This window comes from Carlito syrichta, unplaced genomic scaffold (assembly GCF_000164805.1).
Source record: "Carlito syrichta isolate Samal-C Ts95f unplaced genomic scaffold, Tarsius_syrichta-2.0.1 Scaffold152793, whole genome shotgun sequence".
In the NCBI taxonomy this organism is placed as follows: Eukaryota; Metazoa; Chordata; class Mammalia; order Primates; family Tarsiidae; genus Carlito; species Carlito syrichta.
In genome coordinates, this window is record NW_007096889.1 from 84,106 (window position 1) to 99,971 (window position 15,866).

At 38.1% G+C, this 15,866-nt stretch overlaps 2 protein-coding genes across 9 annotated transcripts in view; both read left to right on the forward strand.

Annotated features, from left to right (window-relative positions):
* The window catches only part of RANBP3L (RAN binding protein 3 like), a 45,588-nt gene extending 42,867 nt beyond the window's left edge, over positions 1-2,721 (forward strand). For all 5 annotated transcript variants that reach the window (XM_021708853.1, XM_008050579.1, XM_021708856.1 and 2 more), the window contains 2 exons: positions 161-347; positions 1,982-2,721. In XM_021708853.1, coding sequence (XP_021564528.1) covers positions 161-347; positions 1,982-2,025 — 231 coding nt within the window. In that variant the 3' untranslated portion in view covers positions 2,026-2,721. The remainder of the gene's footprint in view (positions 1-160; positions 348-1,981) is intronic.
* A 4,952-nt stretch (positions 2,722-7,673) lies between these two features.
* NADK2 (NAD kinase 2, mitochondrial) overlaps positions 7,674-15,866 on the forward strand; it is a 49,509-nt gene continuing 41,316 nt past the window's right edge. For 2 of the 4 annotated variants that reach the window (XM_021708859.1, XM_021708858.1), the window contains exon 1: positions 7,674-7,855. Coding sequence is in view for 2 of the 4 variants with exons in the window: in XM_008050580.1 (XP_008048771.1) it covers positions 8,138-8,437 (300 nt within the window). In the remaining 2 variants the exon portion in view is untranslated. Of the gene's footprint in view, positions 7,856-8,137; positions 8,438-15,866 lie in introns of those variants that run through there. The other 2 variants (XM_008050580.1, XM_008050581.2) reach the window with 1 other exon arrangement.

The following is a 15,866-nucleotide window of genomic DNA, read 5'->3' on the forward strand; positions in this document are numbered from 1 at the left end:
TAATTGGTTTTATATCCCTTAATTTTTAGGTTGTTAGCACTTATTTACATTCTAGATTTATGCCATACAATTCTTTCCTTATTAATAATGAAAAATTAAAGATCTGTAAAAGATAACTAAGTTAATTATACTGTTAACAATCTAATTTTTCCTTATACAGGCCAGTGCCAAAGATACAGGATATCTGTATACAGCAATACACCATCGTCTTGTTGCCCTTCAAAGCTTCAATAAGCAAAAAGATGTCAATCAAACTGAAAGCCAGCCAGAAACAGTTCAACAATTAAACTGTGATAGCTGTGATGAGGATGAGGATGATTTCATCCAAGTCACTAAAAATGGATCAGGTAAATAGCTTTTGCTTTGCTGGGTCGGGGGTTTAAAAAATAAATCTTTAATTCAATCCTAATACAGTAAATAGATTTTTTTTAAAGAAGTGGAACTGATCTGAAGTAGGTGTTGGTTAGAGAGCCCTAGATGTCTGGATCTGAGAAGTGAGTCTAAAAATCACAGTCTTCTATATGCAGTCTTCATTAGGATTTTACCAAGTTAGCCTCATCATGATGCCTGTATGTCATTTGACTATAAGTTGCATAAAAGACTGCTTACAATTTGAATTATTACATTACTGACCTAAAACTAACCATCCATTCGTATTTTTCTTCACTTGTTCTCATTTTATTATTGGTTATAATAGGAGGAATTATAAATACATGTAATGTGGTCACTACGTAAATCTGACTTGAAACTGAAAACTCTGTTTTATTCTCTTTTTGGAATTTGGCTTATAAGAATAACAAGACTCTTATAAAAGATTGTACTAGTATTATTTTCAAGAACCTCCTTTGCCTAAGGCAAAAGGTTATTATTTCTTTTTTTGTGTGAGGATTTGCAAATATAAGTGAAGCACAGTCAGTGGTAAATAATTTTTAGGTTTAGTGCTTGTCTTGATGTGTGAATTTAACAATATTCATCATTCTGAAGAAAAACATTGTCAAAGAAATAGTAAGCTCGACTTTGTTATATAGTTGTAGCTATTCTAATAAAGTCATCCAAGTATTTTCAGTAATAGTTTCATTTAGTCCTGAATTCTGTTCTCCAGAGGCCTGAGTAATACAGTTACAAAGATAGTGTGATAACAAGCATTTTTTTCCCAACTTTTAAACATTTTGAAATCTCAAAGGGGCCTTAATCATACATAATTTAAGAATCTATCAAAAAGCATATGCATAAATGAATGAAATATCCTCCTTTACTTAGTACTAAAATATAATACAAAATAAAAATACACAAAACATGCAGATTGGTATCATAACCTGCTTGACTCAGTAAGCCAGGGAACTAAGTGAATATGATTTTTCTTGCTATTTTAAACAAATCTAGTATGCAAATAGTTTATTCATCTTTGAAATACATAAAATGAATAAATAAAATTATCTTTTGTATTATTATGTTTATACTGTCAACAATAAAATGGAATCTGTTAGAGAATTAGTTGGTACCCATTAACAAGGTCAGTGTGAAATAAGGATTAAATGGCAAATTCTCTCACCAACCAATGACACATGCTTATGAAATCCATTTTAGAAAAGGGGTGATTTGCAACTATCTTAATGCAAAACAATAGAAATAATACAAATGTCAATCATATGAACCACTTTTCCTCTGCCATTTTTTCCCCTTTTCACTTAGTATCTATTCCAGAAAGTATTGAAAACAAATGCTAAAACATTATAGAAGTAATAAAAAGTCCAATTTTTGAAAGTTTTTACTCATGAATTAAGGCTTAGTTACTTAAAAAAAAGTTATGTTTAAAATTATTAACAGCATCTCCAAATGTTACTTGTAAAAATGTAATTCTGTATCTCTCATTTTCTCATCAGTGAGTATATTAATGAGTATTCATGTTCAGTTGCATTCAATATTAAATCTAGTCCAAATATATCATTGTATAATTAAATATTTTAAATTTATATCACAGATCCTTCTAGGTGGACTCACAGACAGTCGGTTGCCTGTTCATGAACACTATCTACTATAAACATGACAACATCTTCAAAAAGATTGGTCATCATACAGAAAATACTAAATCATTCTAACTAACTGAGAAGATTCTATGTATTCCTTGAAGAGTTTTTATAGAAAAGTTTAAGAAAATACAATTTGTCGCAATTAACATTTTTCTTTTATGTTTCACATTTCGATTATTGTGGGGAAAAATGACAGAATTTAAGAAATAAATGGACTTCATTTATCATTTTTGAAGACTGAAGAAGCAGCTAATTTAGAATAGGATATGACAACTAATTTGGACTCTTCATCACATTGATGGATATAATACTTAAAATTATAAATTGCAAGATTTGATAACTAACAAAAATGCTTAATTTTTTCAATCATACATTATCTGGCCATAGAATAAATATTTTTATTAAATTTCCAGAGTAATTTCTTTGAAAAAAATACTGTAATTGCATGATAACATTTCATTAAATCATGTTTATCTTCTGGGAAATGTATATTTTTCATTTAGCCTTTGGATTTCCTAAAACTGTAAGCTTATATAGTCACAGTATGAATTCCTTTAAAAAGCACATCTGTTCTTGGACTTGTACCCATTGTATCTTGTATAATATGCTTAACTCATGGTTAGCATCCAATAGTTGTTCAAAGTATAATACATTAACTATGTATTAAAAAGCAAGTATATACCAAATATATTAACTTACTGTTCTTTGATTTATGTAATTACATTTTCATTAATATTCTAGTTGGTGTGGCTGTTTAGATTTTTTAAAAAACAAATGTATCATGTATAGCCAAATGTCTTTTTCTTAAATGTCATTATTATTATAGTAGCCTATAGTAATTTCAACAATTGTACAACAGAATTTCAATGTTCTTCTCTGAGATTTGTTTCAGAGATACTTCTTGAATCACCAAAAAAAATTAGTCTCAGTACTTATAGACCACATTTCATTTTTCAATCCAGTCTGATCACTAATGGATAAAAATTCACAATTCCAGAATGATTTCTGAAAATGTTCTGAACAATGACAAAACTTTTGGTATACGGGTATAACTTCACAAAGAACAATATTCATTTGGAAGTATACATGTGAATACATATTTTAAAAGGTATACTGCTTTATTATAGTACTTTTTATAAAATAACTAAAAATATAATTATGTATTTTAAGTCAAACCTTAGCTAATGCATGGACTTAACTTAGCCTATAAAAGTTGAATTAACTCTTTTAGATTATGATTTAGTTAATACGTTAATTGTTCAAAGTTTCACTCTTTCCTTGTGACTATAACTTAGTGAAAGTTAGCTACTAAGCAAGGTCCATTCATTCTTCTAGTGACTATAGAAAAAATCTGTTACATAATATCCTTTACTATTTAGTTAAGCAATGACTCAGAAAATGAAAAGAAAAAAAGTTAATGTAAGAGAGGAAGAGAGAAAATGTAAAGAGAAGGAAAAAAAGGTTGGGGGGGGGGAGAAGGAAAGGATAAAAAAGAATGGAAAACAGAAATTCTCTCTCTCTCTTTTTTTCCTTTCCAGAAGAGTGACCCTGATGCAGAACACACTCAGTGGAACATAGACATGGAGACATTTGGGGAAGATATTAACATATTGGTTCTCTTTTATTGTAAGATCTTAGGTGGTATGGGAATGTTGGGATTGTACTATAACTGTTAAGGTGAAGAAGATAACAGAGATCTTTATTTTCCTGACATGTTCAGTCTTGTCTCCATACTAGGGTAGAGATGAAGCAATATTTGCTCAGTGCTCCGAACATTTTAATATAAGTTGAATCATTCCTTCTAAGTTATTCTTTGGATTTCCCTGTATATCTCAATGGAAAAACATTAGACTACCTTATTTTCTTATCTATATAGAAATGCCAGAGCAACAGAATCAAAAATAGGATTGGAATATCAGGAAGGCAAAGAAAGAAAGACGGAAAATTTCCAGATTATGAAATGGGTAAAAGCAGCAGAACACAGCATTTAGCTTAGATTCTTTCAACTTACTTCCTGTCCACTATATATTCTTTCTTATAATTTTTATGCAAATATTTAGTATTATTTTGGAGGAAAAATGGAAATAGAAACATTTTTTAGTTTTTCCTTGTCCTATATCTTTATCTAGCTTTCTCCTTTTTTGGCTTTTCTGTATCCTTTGTCCTCCGTTAACATGAAGAGATCAACTGTACGATACTATTAATTTTCATGAGTAGTTTAGGTAGTTGATTTGAAAGTATACATTTTGGATTTCCATAAAGATGTTTTTATTAAAATTTGCTTAACTATAATATTATATCTAATCATGTATCTTTTATGAAATAATATAAACTTCCTTCTCTTTCAATAGGATTTTACCCAATTGTTTACCTTAGTTATGGATCATTAAAATATTCTCAAAAAATAGTTTACATCCATTACTGCCAAAAGAGGGAACCCTTAGTTCCCAGGGGAATATATCCTATACAGGTCTTAGAATATGTGAATGTCATTAAAAGAGGGGTATATATCTTTCACAGAGTCATAATGGACATAAAGTGGGGTGGAGAGGGTTCTAGGGATTGAGAAGGATGCATTTTAAGACCTCTAAAAAAATTCCTGATCATAATTTTTGCTAAGTTAATCTAATCATTTTCTCTTTTAGTTGCTTCCTAGTGTATATGCAGGATAAAAGCCAAGTTCGTAGCATGGATTAAATATTTTCCATGATCTTTTCCTATCTCTGCAGCTTCACCTCCTAGTGTTTGTTGATTCCATCTAAATTCTCTAGGAATTCAGAACTGCTATTTTATTACTTCCACACATTTGCTCATGTTATTTTTCTGTAGAATTCTTTTCTCAATCTTGCTTTACTCATTCTTTAAGTCTTAGCTCTTGACATTTCCAAATAAAAGCTTTTCTTAACTCTTCTTAGACTAACACCTGTTCCTCCTAATTCCTATAGCTGTGTAGAACCTTATCGCATAGATTTTAGGCTCCTCAAGGGCAGGGACTCTTTATCATTTATTCTCTAGCACCTAGTGGGATGCCTGGCCCACAGCAGGCACCCAAAAATAATTTGATCTCCATTGATACGTGATGTATGTGTAAGACTCGGGACATTATCTAACAGGAAGCTAGATAAGGATTGGAAGTTCAGTAGAAAGACGTAGGCAGTAGCTGAAGTCATGAAAGGAGGAAGGGGCCAAGTGTCTATTTTGTAATGGGCACAGAGCTAGGCATCTGTGCATATATTTACAATTTTACAAGGCAGCATTTATATTTTATAATAAAGAAGTAGGCTCAGAAAGGTTGAGCAACCAGTTCAAGCTAATAAATACTTTATTAGTTCAGCTAATAAATACTAAAGCTAGGATCTGAACCATGGTCTAATTTCAAGGCCCAATCTCTTTCCATTCACACACTGAATGAACTCATGCTCGTGCACGTGTGTGTGTGTGTGTGTGTGGTGTGTGTGTGTGTGTGTGTGTGTGTGTGTGTGTGTGTGTGTGAGAGAGAGAGAGAGAGAGAGAGAGAGAGGGAGGGAGACAGAGAGAGAAGAGGAAGGGAGAGAAAAGAGGGAGAAAGGAGAAGACAAGAAAAGAAAGAAGACATATCTTGGAGATGGGCTTAGGAAGAACTCAAAAAAGGGCACAGATTCGAGGAATGCCATTAGGGACTGGTATACTGGGAGACAGAGCCAAAGATTTCAGGAAGAAATGGTAGCAATTTAAAATGCTTCAGAAAGATCAATTAATTTAAGAACCAACAAAAAGCCTTTTAAGTTTCAATCGGATCATTTTGTAAGCTTGGAAATAGCAGTAATGAGTGAAGTGGCGGGGAGAAAATACATTACAACAAGTTAAAGAGTCAGGGATGTGGCAATCTTAGCAGTATAGGGAAGGTAAAAAACCCGGGCTTCGAAGGTTCATTGTTTTGTTTTTTAAAACATTTAAAAGATTCCTTAGACATGAGCTTGTTTAACTACTAAAGGGGAAAATCCAGTAGAGAGGGAGAATTCAAGATATGAGTTAGATATACATATAACTTGATGAAACATTTTTTAAAGAAGTGGAAGAAGATAAAATGCAAAATGATGATGAACAAAGGGATATCCCAACTGAGATGTCAATGTATTTGTAGCTGAAAGTGGAAGAGAGCCAAAAACTTAAGTTCCTATTTATGAATTGGGAAGTAAAGAGGTCTGAAATTCCACATACACACAACAAAACTCATAGTCTTTGATCCCAAACAGGTAGGTCCCTACTTACTGTTTTCTATCAAATGGATCAATTAACATACTCCTATTCACCCAGTCTTCAAACCTCACTGTCATCTGTGACTTCTCCCTTCTCTTCTTAATAGCTAATGAATTGTTAGGTTTAACATCGCTAAGAATACAAAGGAGTCTGATGATGTTCAAATTACAGACGTTACCTCCCCAGAAGTTGAGGTTACTTAAGGTTGTTACACTACAAGCTGCTATTAGTGGCAGCTGCCAGGCAAAGTTCTTGGTCAGATAGGGTCAGCGACAGAACTTTTAAAAGTTAACACCCACCAGACTCAATTGTGTATATTCCTAGCCTATTACACTACTTGGCACACAGTAGGTACTTAATAAGTAGAGTGATCTAATGAACGAATGCCAGTGCTGGTGACTGAGAAAGTTCACAGATTCACCGAATCAGTGAGGGCTTGAAAGAACCTTGGCTCGTTCTAGTTCAACCCCCTCACTGTACGGAGGAGGACTCGGAGGCCCAGAAAGATGAAGTAACAGGCCCAAAGTCCAGAAGCAAGTTACTGGCAGTGCGAGAATTAACAAAGGAGCAAATAAGCTGCCAAAGCAAGAGGATCTAAGGAGTAGGAAGAATGCAACATCAGGATGTGCACTGCCATCGGATTCTTTCCTTATAATAGGAGTTTTCCTTCTACTTCCGTGATGATTACCGTCACCAGGTCCTTATCCCAACAGCCTCTCGACAGGCTCCCTTCCTCTTGCCTCCCAACCTACCCAGCATTCCATAGTCAGATCAATAGTCACCAAACATTGCTTTGACTCACACCTTTCCGTTTAAAAGCCTTCAAAGAACTAACTACCTGCCTGCAGGATAAAGTCCAAATTACTAACATTCTTCACCCTTCACTCTTGTTCTATCTAGTTTTTTAACCTTATCCTCCCAACTAGAAATGTTCCCACCGGCCAGACTCTCTACCCATTATCCTAACAACTCCCAGTCCTCCAACGGCTGCGCTTTTCTCCCTCCACATGGATGGCTTTTTGGTGGTCAGCGGAGTGGGCACGGGCCCCACGCTTGGAAGGTACTGTGGTTGGCTTAATGCTCTGCGGTCCTTCTGGATGTTATTAGTGACACCTGAACTTGAGGCTCCATTTTGCACTAGGCCCCGCAGACTACGCAGCCGGTCCTGGGTCAGGCTCTTCAGCCCCTAGCCAGCGTTGGACACACCAGCTCTCCAGCAGGCACCAGTTAAATGAACGAACATTGGGCATGCTGCCCAGTTTTAGAGGAAATAAACGAAAAGAACAGAACCCGAGCGAGGAACTGCACCGAAGTTGCCTTCCGGCCAGCAGCTCAAAGCCCCACCCGCAGCACAGACGCCCCCTCAGACCAGTTCCAGCTGGATTCCTCAGGGCAGCTCGTACACCAAATAGAATTCCACCTCTTTTCCTGGCCGCAGCCAATCCCCGCAGCTCCTCGGGCTCCGAAACTGGGGCGGCCTCTTATTGGCCGATAGAGTTATCCTGGGGCGGGGCAAAGAGCGACCGCAGGGAAGGGGGTGGAGGGGAAGGTCGGTCCCTGGGCGGCGGAGCGGTCACTGCGCAGGCGCAAATGCCACAAATAAACAAACAAACAAAAGCCACCAGCCTGAGGCCTTCCTCTCTACCCCGCCCACCTTTCCCTCGCTTGGGGTCTCCCGCCTTCCAATGGCCACGCTTTCCCCGCCCCCGTCCACGTCTGGGTGCGTCCCGCTAGCGGCGCGGGCCACGCACGTCCCTGCACTTAACCTCTGCCGGCCCGGCGCGAAGTTAGAGGCCCGGGAGGTGCAGGCTGGCGGTGGGGAGCAGAGGCGGGAGCCCGAACCTGCGGCGGCCGCCGCCGGGTCGACGATGACTTGCTACCGAGGCTTCCTGCTGGGCAGCTGTCGTCGCGTGGCGGGCCGCCAGGCGGCGGCGCTGCGGGGGCCGGGCGCTGGAGGCCTCGCCGCGCGGCCGCGTCTCGGCGGTGACGGCGGCGGCCGGCGGCACCTGGGGCACGGGCAGCCGCGCGAGCTGGCGGGCTGTGGCAGCCGCCCCGACGGCGGCTTCCGCCCCTCGCGGGTGGTGGTGGTGGCCAAAACCACCCGGTACGAGTTCGAGCAGCAGCGGTACCGTTACGCGGAGCTCTCGGAGGAGGACCTCAAGCAGCTGGTGGGTCCCGGCGGCCCCCTCCGTTGTGTCTCGGCTCTCCCGGGTTAGCTCCCTGGCTCGGCTGGGGGCTTTGGGGTGGCAGCGCCCCCTCGGGAGAGACCTCTCGGGACGACTCTTCTCCCCTCCACCCAAAGCACTTGAGATGCCCCGCCTGCCTTTCTCGCAGCTCCCACTCCCTGTGGCTTCGTCGGGAGGCCCCTCTTGCTCTGTTGGTGGCGGGTATATGGGGCGGGGGAAGAGGGTCAGTGTTACTGCGGAGACCTCCAAGGCTGGGGCGCCAGGAGGAAGCCTTCGGTGGAGGAAGAGGGCCTGCTCAATGGCCCCCGAGGGTGAGAGGTTTGGGGAATCGCGTGTGCTCTCCCCCCCCCCCCCAACCCCTGTTGTGACCCACCCCGAGCAACTGGGCCGGTGGCCTGAGTTGTGGACGCTCTGGAAACAGCTCCCCAGGCAGCCCCGGGAAAGGAGGCCCCCGGGGCGTCGCTGAGGCCCACAGAAAAATGGACCGCTCTGCTGCGGACACACCCCCTTTTTCTCTGTTGAGGCCTGGGCGCTCTGGAAAGCCCTTTGGGACGAGGCTTTTCCATGGTGGAACTTGATGCTTAGACAAGGTTCTAGCAGTGTGTTTTAAAAGCACTTGTCTTTGGAGCTGAAAAGGGCAGGGGAGAAAATTTGGGACTTGAATATATGATAAGTGGAAATATCAGACAAGGGGCAAGTGTACCAGGTAATGTATGAAAGAAAAAGCCTCTGGCTGTAATGTAGCAATACCTTCACAGTAAACTATATTTGACATATTTATTGCTATATTTGCAAAGTATATAAATCCAAGGGGGGAAAAAAAACCTGGGGATCTTCCTCTTACTCCACACTCCACACCCCCCCTTTAAAAAAAAAATGTTTCTGTTCCCACACCTTCATCCACCAACTTGAGGAAGAGGAGCGTGACCAGTACTACCATGAGCACTATGTCCAGAAAAATCTGTTGGAAATCTCTAATTGTTTACTACACTGTGCACCAAGACTTTGGAATTAATTGCATGTAATCATAATCTAGTTGACTTCTGTGCATGAGTAGACAGCTTGTCCTAAATGTTTGGTATCCTACATAATCTTCAGCGAAGTTATTTTGCAGAGATGTCAAAATGAAATTGTAAATCATCTTTGCTTAAGTAGCAAATCTATTGTCAACATTAAAGATCTTGCTTCTTTGGTGGGTTAATTGAAGAGGGCCCTTGCATTCACCTGATGGTAGTCTAGGTGCAGATTTATTTTCTTTCTTGTTCTTAGGTGTTTGAAGGTAGTGGCTTATAGAGCACACTTGCATCATTTAAAGTGTGAATCAACAGTTTGAACAGGAGGTTAGGGTAGTTGAGTTTGTGTTAGGAACTGAAGTTGTGGGAAGGCAAGAAATAGTTAATGCCAGAAGAAGATACATTGTTTCTGTTTTGGGAAAGGGGTGTGTCCTTTGGGCTATACTCTTAATTTTTCAAGGTCTAGCTTTGAGAAGTTGTCAAATGCCATCATGCATAAATATGTTCTTCATACAGTTTTTCTGAAGCCTTTCACAACAAATTAAAATAGTACACTCAATTGGCATGTTCAGAGGGTGTGATTATGGGTGAGGAGCTCAGAGTTTTAGGCCTTTGTTCTGCGTGGTTAACTTCCTATGTGTTTTTAACTTCTCTGGGCTTGGGTGAAAAATGATACTTTTTGTGTAGTATTGTCTGTTTTAAAAATGCTTTCATCTAGTTCATTATGTGAAATGCTGGCCTTATACTAGATAACCTCCAAGGTCCTTTCTAGTGTTGGCATTTTGAAACTCTAGATAACTTTATCAAGGCCTAGAGAAAATGGGTGGCATCTCAATTAGCATTAACTCTTGGACCTCTGAACTAGATTGCCACTAACAAAAAACTTTTAAAATGTAGGCAAAATCAATAAGTATTTAAAACTCAAACTACCTAGTGTACCCACCCTGAGTGGAGAAATCTCTAATAAGTAAATATTTGTCTGTTGCTAGGTAATGCTTTGGGATAAGAAACCTTTGAAGTAAAACTTCTGGACTATAGAATACACGGTTTTGTAATTGCAAGACAGTGGAATAGTATTTGTTGATGTTGTTTTTATAGTTTTATTGGATTTGTGTTATCAATAATATTAAGCTGGTACTCAGAATGCAGTGCATTGGAAGTGTAGCCCAGATGAGTGATCAGGAGTGAGCCAAAGAATACTGGGTTGTGTGAAGTGTTGGTAACAGTGATAAGGTGATTAATATTGTACACTATATTGGGGTAAAAAAATACTAAGGTATATGAATCATGTGAATAAGAAATAAAGCACCCAGTGCTTGAGTGTTCACCATGGCTGCTAGGTCTGTAGTGTCATGGTAACTTGGTTTTGTATCAAAGCATTCTCTTTTGTTGTGGTTGTTTTCTAATGCAAAATAGGTCTATTAGGATATTTGTTAAAATGCAAATGGAAGATGAGGGTTGGAGTGCCTGTATAACTTTATACCCTGAAGCCTCCTGATCTTCCAACTTTGTAGAAACATAAACAATTAGAGGAAATAAGTTTTGGTTAATGAAACATGTACAGCGTCTTTAAGCTGGGCCAAAGTTTTGGCTTTCAGTTACTCTTTCATGTTGGCAACATTGCTTTTGTCTTTTCCCCCCACTGACTGACCAATGACTTGCGATCCAGGATTTCTAGTCACACATTTTACTTCTCAGAAGAAACAAAACTGACTTGAAAAGGATTTTGATACCAGAAACACACATTATTGGTCAAAAGAAGATTTTATTTAAACGTTTTTTAATATGTACCAAATAAGAAGTCAGTAGTTTCTAGCCTCCTTGTCTCCATTACAAGACTTACAATTTAAGAGGCAACTCTCTTTAATGGTTCCCATTTTTAGTTTTTTAAAATTTAAATTCATAATGGGATAAAATAATTTTATTTAATAGTCTGCTCTATATTGGATTAAATAATTCCTACTTACTGCCTTCTTAGCTGATTTGGGAGGTGTAGCACTTTGGATTTTGTTTCCTTTTGGGCAGATAATACTTTTGCCACATGGTATGCACTAAGTGTATTGTATATAGTATGATTATTTATGAAATTAAAGAAGTGATCTGGAGTACTGCCAGAGCCTTCTAACTCAATCTTGCTCCTCTCAGATCTTCCAGACACAGTCACCAGAGTGGTCTATCTGAAATGAACATCTGGCCATTTCACTCCACTGCCTAGAACTCTTTAGAAGCTTTCCATAACCTTTACTCACCTAGGAATTTATTGAAATACAAGTGCCTGAACCTTAGCCCCCAAGATTCTGATTCAGTGTGGAAAATTCTCAGACTTTGGTTTTCTGAGCCACAGTCCTAACATCTTTGACTCTGGCTGAATTACAGAGACCTGCATTTTTAATCAGCTCTCCAGGTTTGCAAGCAGTGCCCAGATCACACTTTGAGAAACATTGTTATGGGCTAAAGTTCATGATCCTTAGTATGCCAAATAAGTCCTTTTCTGAACTGGGTTGAGCTTCATTTCTGGTCGGTTCTTACCTTGAACTTTATATTCCGGCAGTTTTAATTTCCATTAGATGTTTTGATGATTTAGTATGATTTATTTATGGGTCAGTAACACATAAAATGGTTCACAATGTAAAAGATACAGACTGATATACAGTGAAAAATCTTTCTCATATTCCTGTCACTTGTCATTGTTTTTGTCTCCAAAATTGGTATTACTAGTTTCTGGTATTACCTTCCAGAAATAATCTCTCTCTCTCTCTCTCTCTCTCTCTCTCTCTCTCTATATATATATATATATACACGAATCAACACAGTGAAATTTTGTTTTTCTTTGCCCCATTCCTTTTTTATTCACTAGCACACTATTTAAGCTATTCTGCACCTTTTTTGACTTAATAATATTTTCTGAGATAAAAGAGCATTCTCATTCTTTATTTTGATATTTATATTATGCCATTGTGTGCCTTAATTTATTCTTTTATTAAATACATTCTGAAATGATTAACATTTGTGTTCATATGCATGTAAATCCAGCTGTAAGATAAATACCTAAAAGTGGAATTACTGAGTCAAAAGGCATGTGCATATTAAATTTTAATAGATATTACTTAATTGTCTCCAGGAGAGGAGGATATGTATGGGGGTAACTTTTTCCCTAAATAGGTTATCAAATTTGGGGTCTTTGCCAGCCTGGTAGATAAAAATGGTATTTCAGGATGGCTGAATTTGCATTTATCAGTGTTTTTACTTTTGTAGGCCCCTTTGCTTTGAATGCTCTTCTCTATCCTCTAACCAATTCCTGTTCTTTTTTTGAGGTCAGACTCAAACATCACTCTCTCAGGATGCCATCTTTGGTAACCTTGTTGTGCCCCTGCCTCTGACAAGGTTGAGTTAGGCATTCTTACTGTATCTTCGTAGTACTTACCTGTGGTTGTTTTATTCTCTAGACTGTAAACTCTTTGAGAGCAAGACTGCATCTCATGCATTATCCTCTCCACCCTTATACCCCCACTAAAAATGGTAGTGAAATATTTTTGATGTTAAGGTCATTTTTAGTTTTTTTCCTCCCTGAGCCTAGGGACCAGCTTTCTTCCAGTCCAGGGCCTTGTTAACAGCTGTCAACTTTTGAGATGTTAGCTGCTGAAAGCTTTAGGCAGAGGTTACCAATGTGGATTCTTGTAAAGAGTTTCAGGTTAAATATCAGGTTAAATATCTTTGAAAAACATGAGCCAAACAAAAGATGATTTTTATTTGACCATGGTTTTTTGTTTTGTGTGTGTATGTTTTGCAGAAAACGTTTAAATTCTGTGGAACACAACTTAGAAAGTAGAAGCTTAAGGTGTACTCCCTTCCATAAATATTTGCAGTAAAATAGAATGTAAAACGACATAACAATGTAAAAGGATTGAGTATCTTAGTAGCAGAAATGCCACCATTAGAGAATCACTGACCAATGTGCTTCAGAGCCCTGAACCTTCACAGTATATCAGCATTACCTGGGGGAGGTTTTAAAAACTACAAATAAGTGACCAGTCATGAAATTGCAAGTAACATAACTTTTTTTTACTGTGATCACTTTTCCTATATTTTTAATTATATTAATTAAGTTCTGTTAGATAAAAGCATTTATTGATGTACATTAATAACTTCTCAACTAGTAAAGTATAAGTTGACTTTATTTTACTATGGGTGAACTTTATAGTATATAACAGAAGTGTGTTATTTCAAAATATCAGCAAGTGTGCCAGTTATTTCATGGTTTAGGAAAATTTATTACATATATATTCCTTTTCTTTATCGTAAACCACCAGATGTGGATTGTTCAGGAAGTTAGACCAGCCTTTGTAAAATATTTGCATTCAAGGAGGGCTCAGCTGTTGGCTATTGTCTTCCTAATTGAAAGTTGATAGAATTAGGTTGTGATAAAGAATAGAATAGTTCTTTATCTATGTAACTTAGTCATCATAATTGAGGTTTAGTGGCCTAATGAGTATTTAGTTCTTAAGCAGGATTAAAATATATGGATAACGTAGGAATGTTAGTCACATGTGGCTGCATGGGCATGACATAGTAGACAAAACCTGGATTAAGAACAGGAAGTCAGAGTTTTGATACTGAATCAATGGTGTACTAGCTTTGTAAACTTGAACCAGTAACCTAACCTCTCTCTTTGTATCATCCCATTTGGCTTTAAAATATGTAAATAATATGTGTTTTTTTGTTTTTACATAATTTTTAGGAAGATCAAGTTAAATAGTTGATAATTTATGTACTGAACTCAAAGCTGCATAATCCTAATTTTTCAGCTTCAAAATGGTTATTATGTACATTTCACTTATTTATATTACATACTTTTAATGGCACTGATTTGGTTATTCCAAAATAAATTCCTTTACTAAGGTCACTGAAGTAAATTAAAAATATATTGGCTTTAACCATGCTTTTGTGAAGGAGAGAAAAGATCCATTTTTGTTTTCAACTTTTAAGTAGATTTTTTTTTTTTTTTTTTTGAGTTGGAGTCTCTCTCTGTCACCCAGACTGGAGTGCAGTGGCACACTCCCGGCCACCTCAGCGTTGACCTGGTGGGATCCTGCAATCCTTCCGCCTCAGCCTTCCAAGTAGCCGGAACTACAGGCACGCACTACCATGCCCGGCTAATTTTTGATTTACTGTAGAGATGAGGATCGCCAAGTGGCCCGTGCTGGTCTCAAACCTGTGGGCTCAGGCAATCCACTTGCCTCAGCCTCCCAAAGTGCTGGGATTACAGACTGAGCCACCATCTTTTTAAAGTTTAGATTTTCAGTTATGTAATGTTTAAACATATAAAAATGTTTCAGAGAGTAACAAGACACCTGTGCACTACCTACCTACTCAATAGATATTAATATTTTGCCCTATTTGCTTCATATTTTTTAAAAAGAAAAAGTCACAATTACGACAAATGTCCCATTCATTCAACATTTTCCCCCTCACTGCCTCCTCAGAGGTAACCACTGGACTGAAGTTATGTGTATTATTCTCATGCATATGGTTTTACATTTATTAATATGACTGTATTAATAGGTAGTGAAATACACAGGTGTCTTGCTACTTTCTGAACCTTTCCATATATTTGAAATATTTCATAACTGAAAATCTAAACAAGTATGACACTATTTTGTGTGTCTTTAAAAAGGTACACAAAATATAATGATATTTTTTAGAAAATGTGCCCATTCTTTAGGAGTTCGCTTTTATTTACTATTGGTTTCAAAATTTATCTATGTTGATACATGTTAATTCATCTTAACTGTTATATGGTATTTCATTATTTAGATAATTAGGTTGTTTCAGTTTTTCCACTGTTAAAAAAATGTTGCAGTTATAAGTAAAATAAGCCGGACTCGGTGGCTCAGCCTGTAATTCCGCGCCTTGGGAGGCTGAGGTGAGTGGATTGCCTGAGCCCGCGGGTTCAAGACCCGCCTGGGCAGGCGAGACCTCATCTCTGCAATAAATCAAAAAATCAGCCGGGTGTGGTAGCGCACGCCTATAGTTCCAGCTATTTGGAAGGCTGAGAAGGAAGGATCGCCGGAGCCCAGCAGGTCGAGGCTGCCGTGGCCAGGAGCGGCCACTGCACTCCAGTCTGGGCGACTGAGTGAGACTCAAACTCAAAAAAAGAAAAAAAAAATAGTAAAAATAATTTTTTTTCATAAATATTGAAATGAGTCTTTGAATCCCCATGCTCTCGTCAGCACTTAGTAGATTTTAACATTTTTGCCAATGTGATGAGGATGAAATGACATGTTTTAATTTTAGGATATTTGAATGAAATATTGAAGAATACAAAATAATTTGTTTGAAGGGGAGAGAACAGTGCTAGCAATACTTGGGTGAAGTTCATCTTACAGCCAACAAAAAGA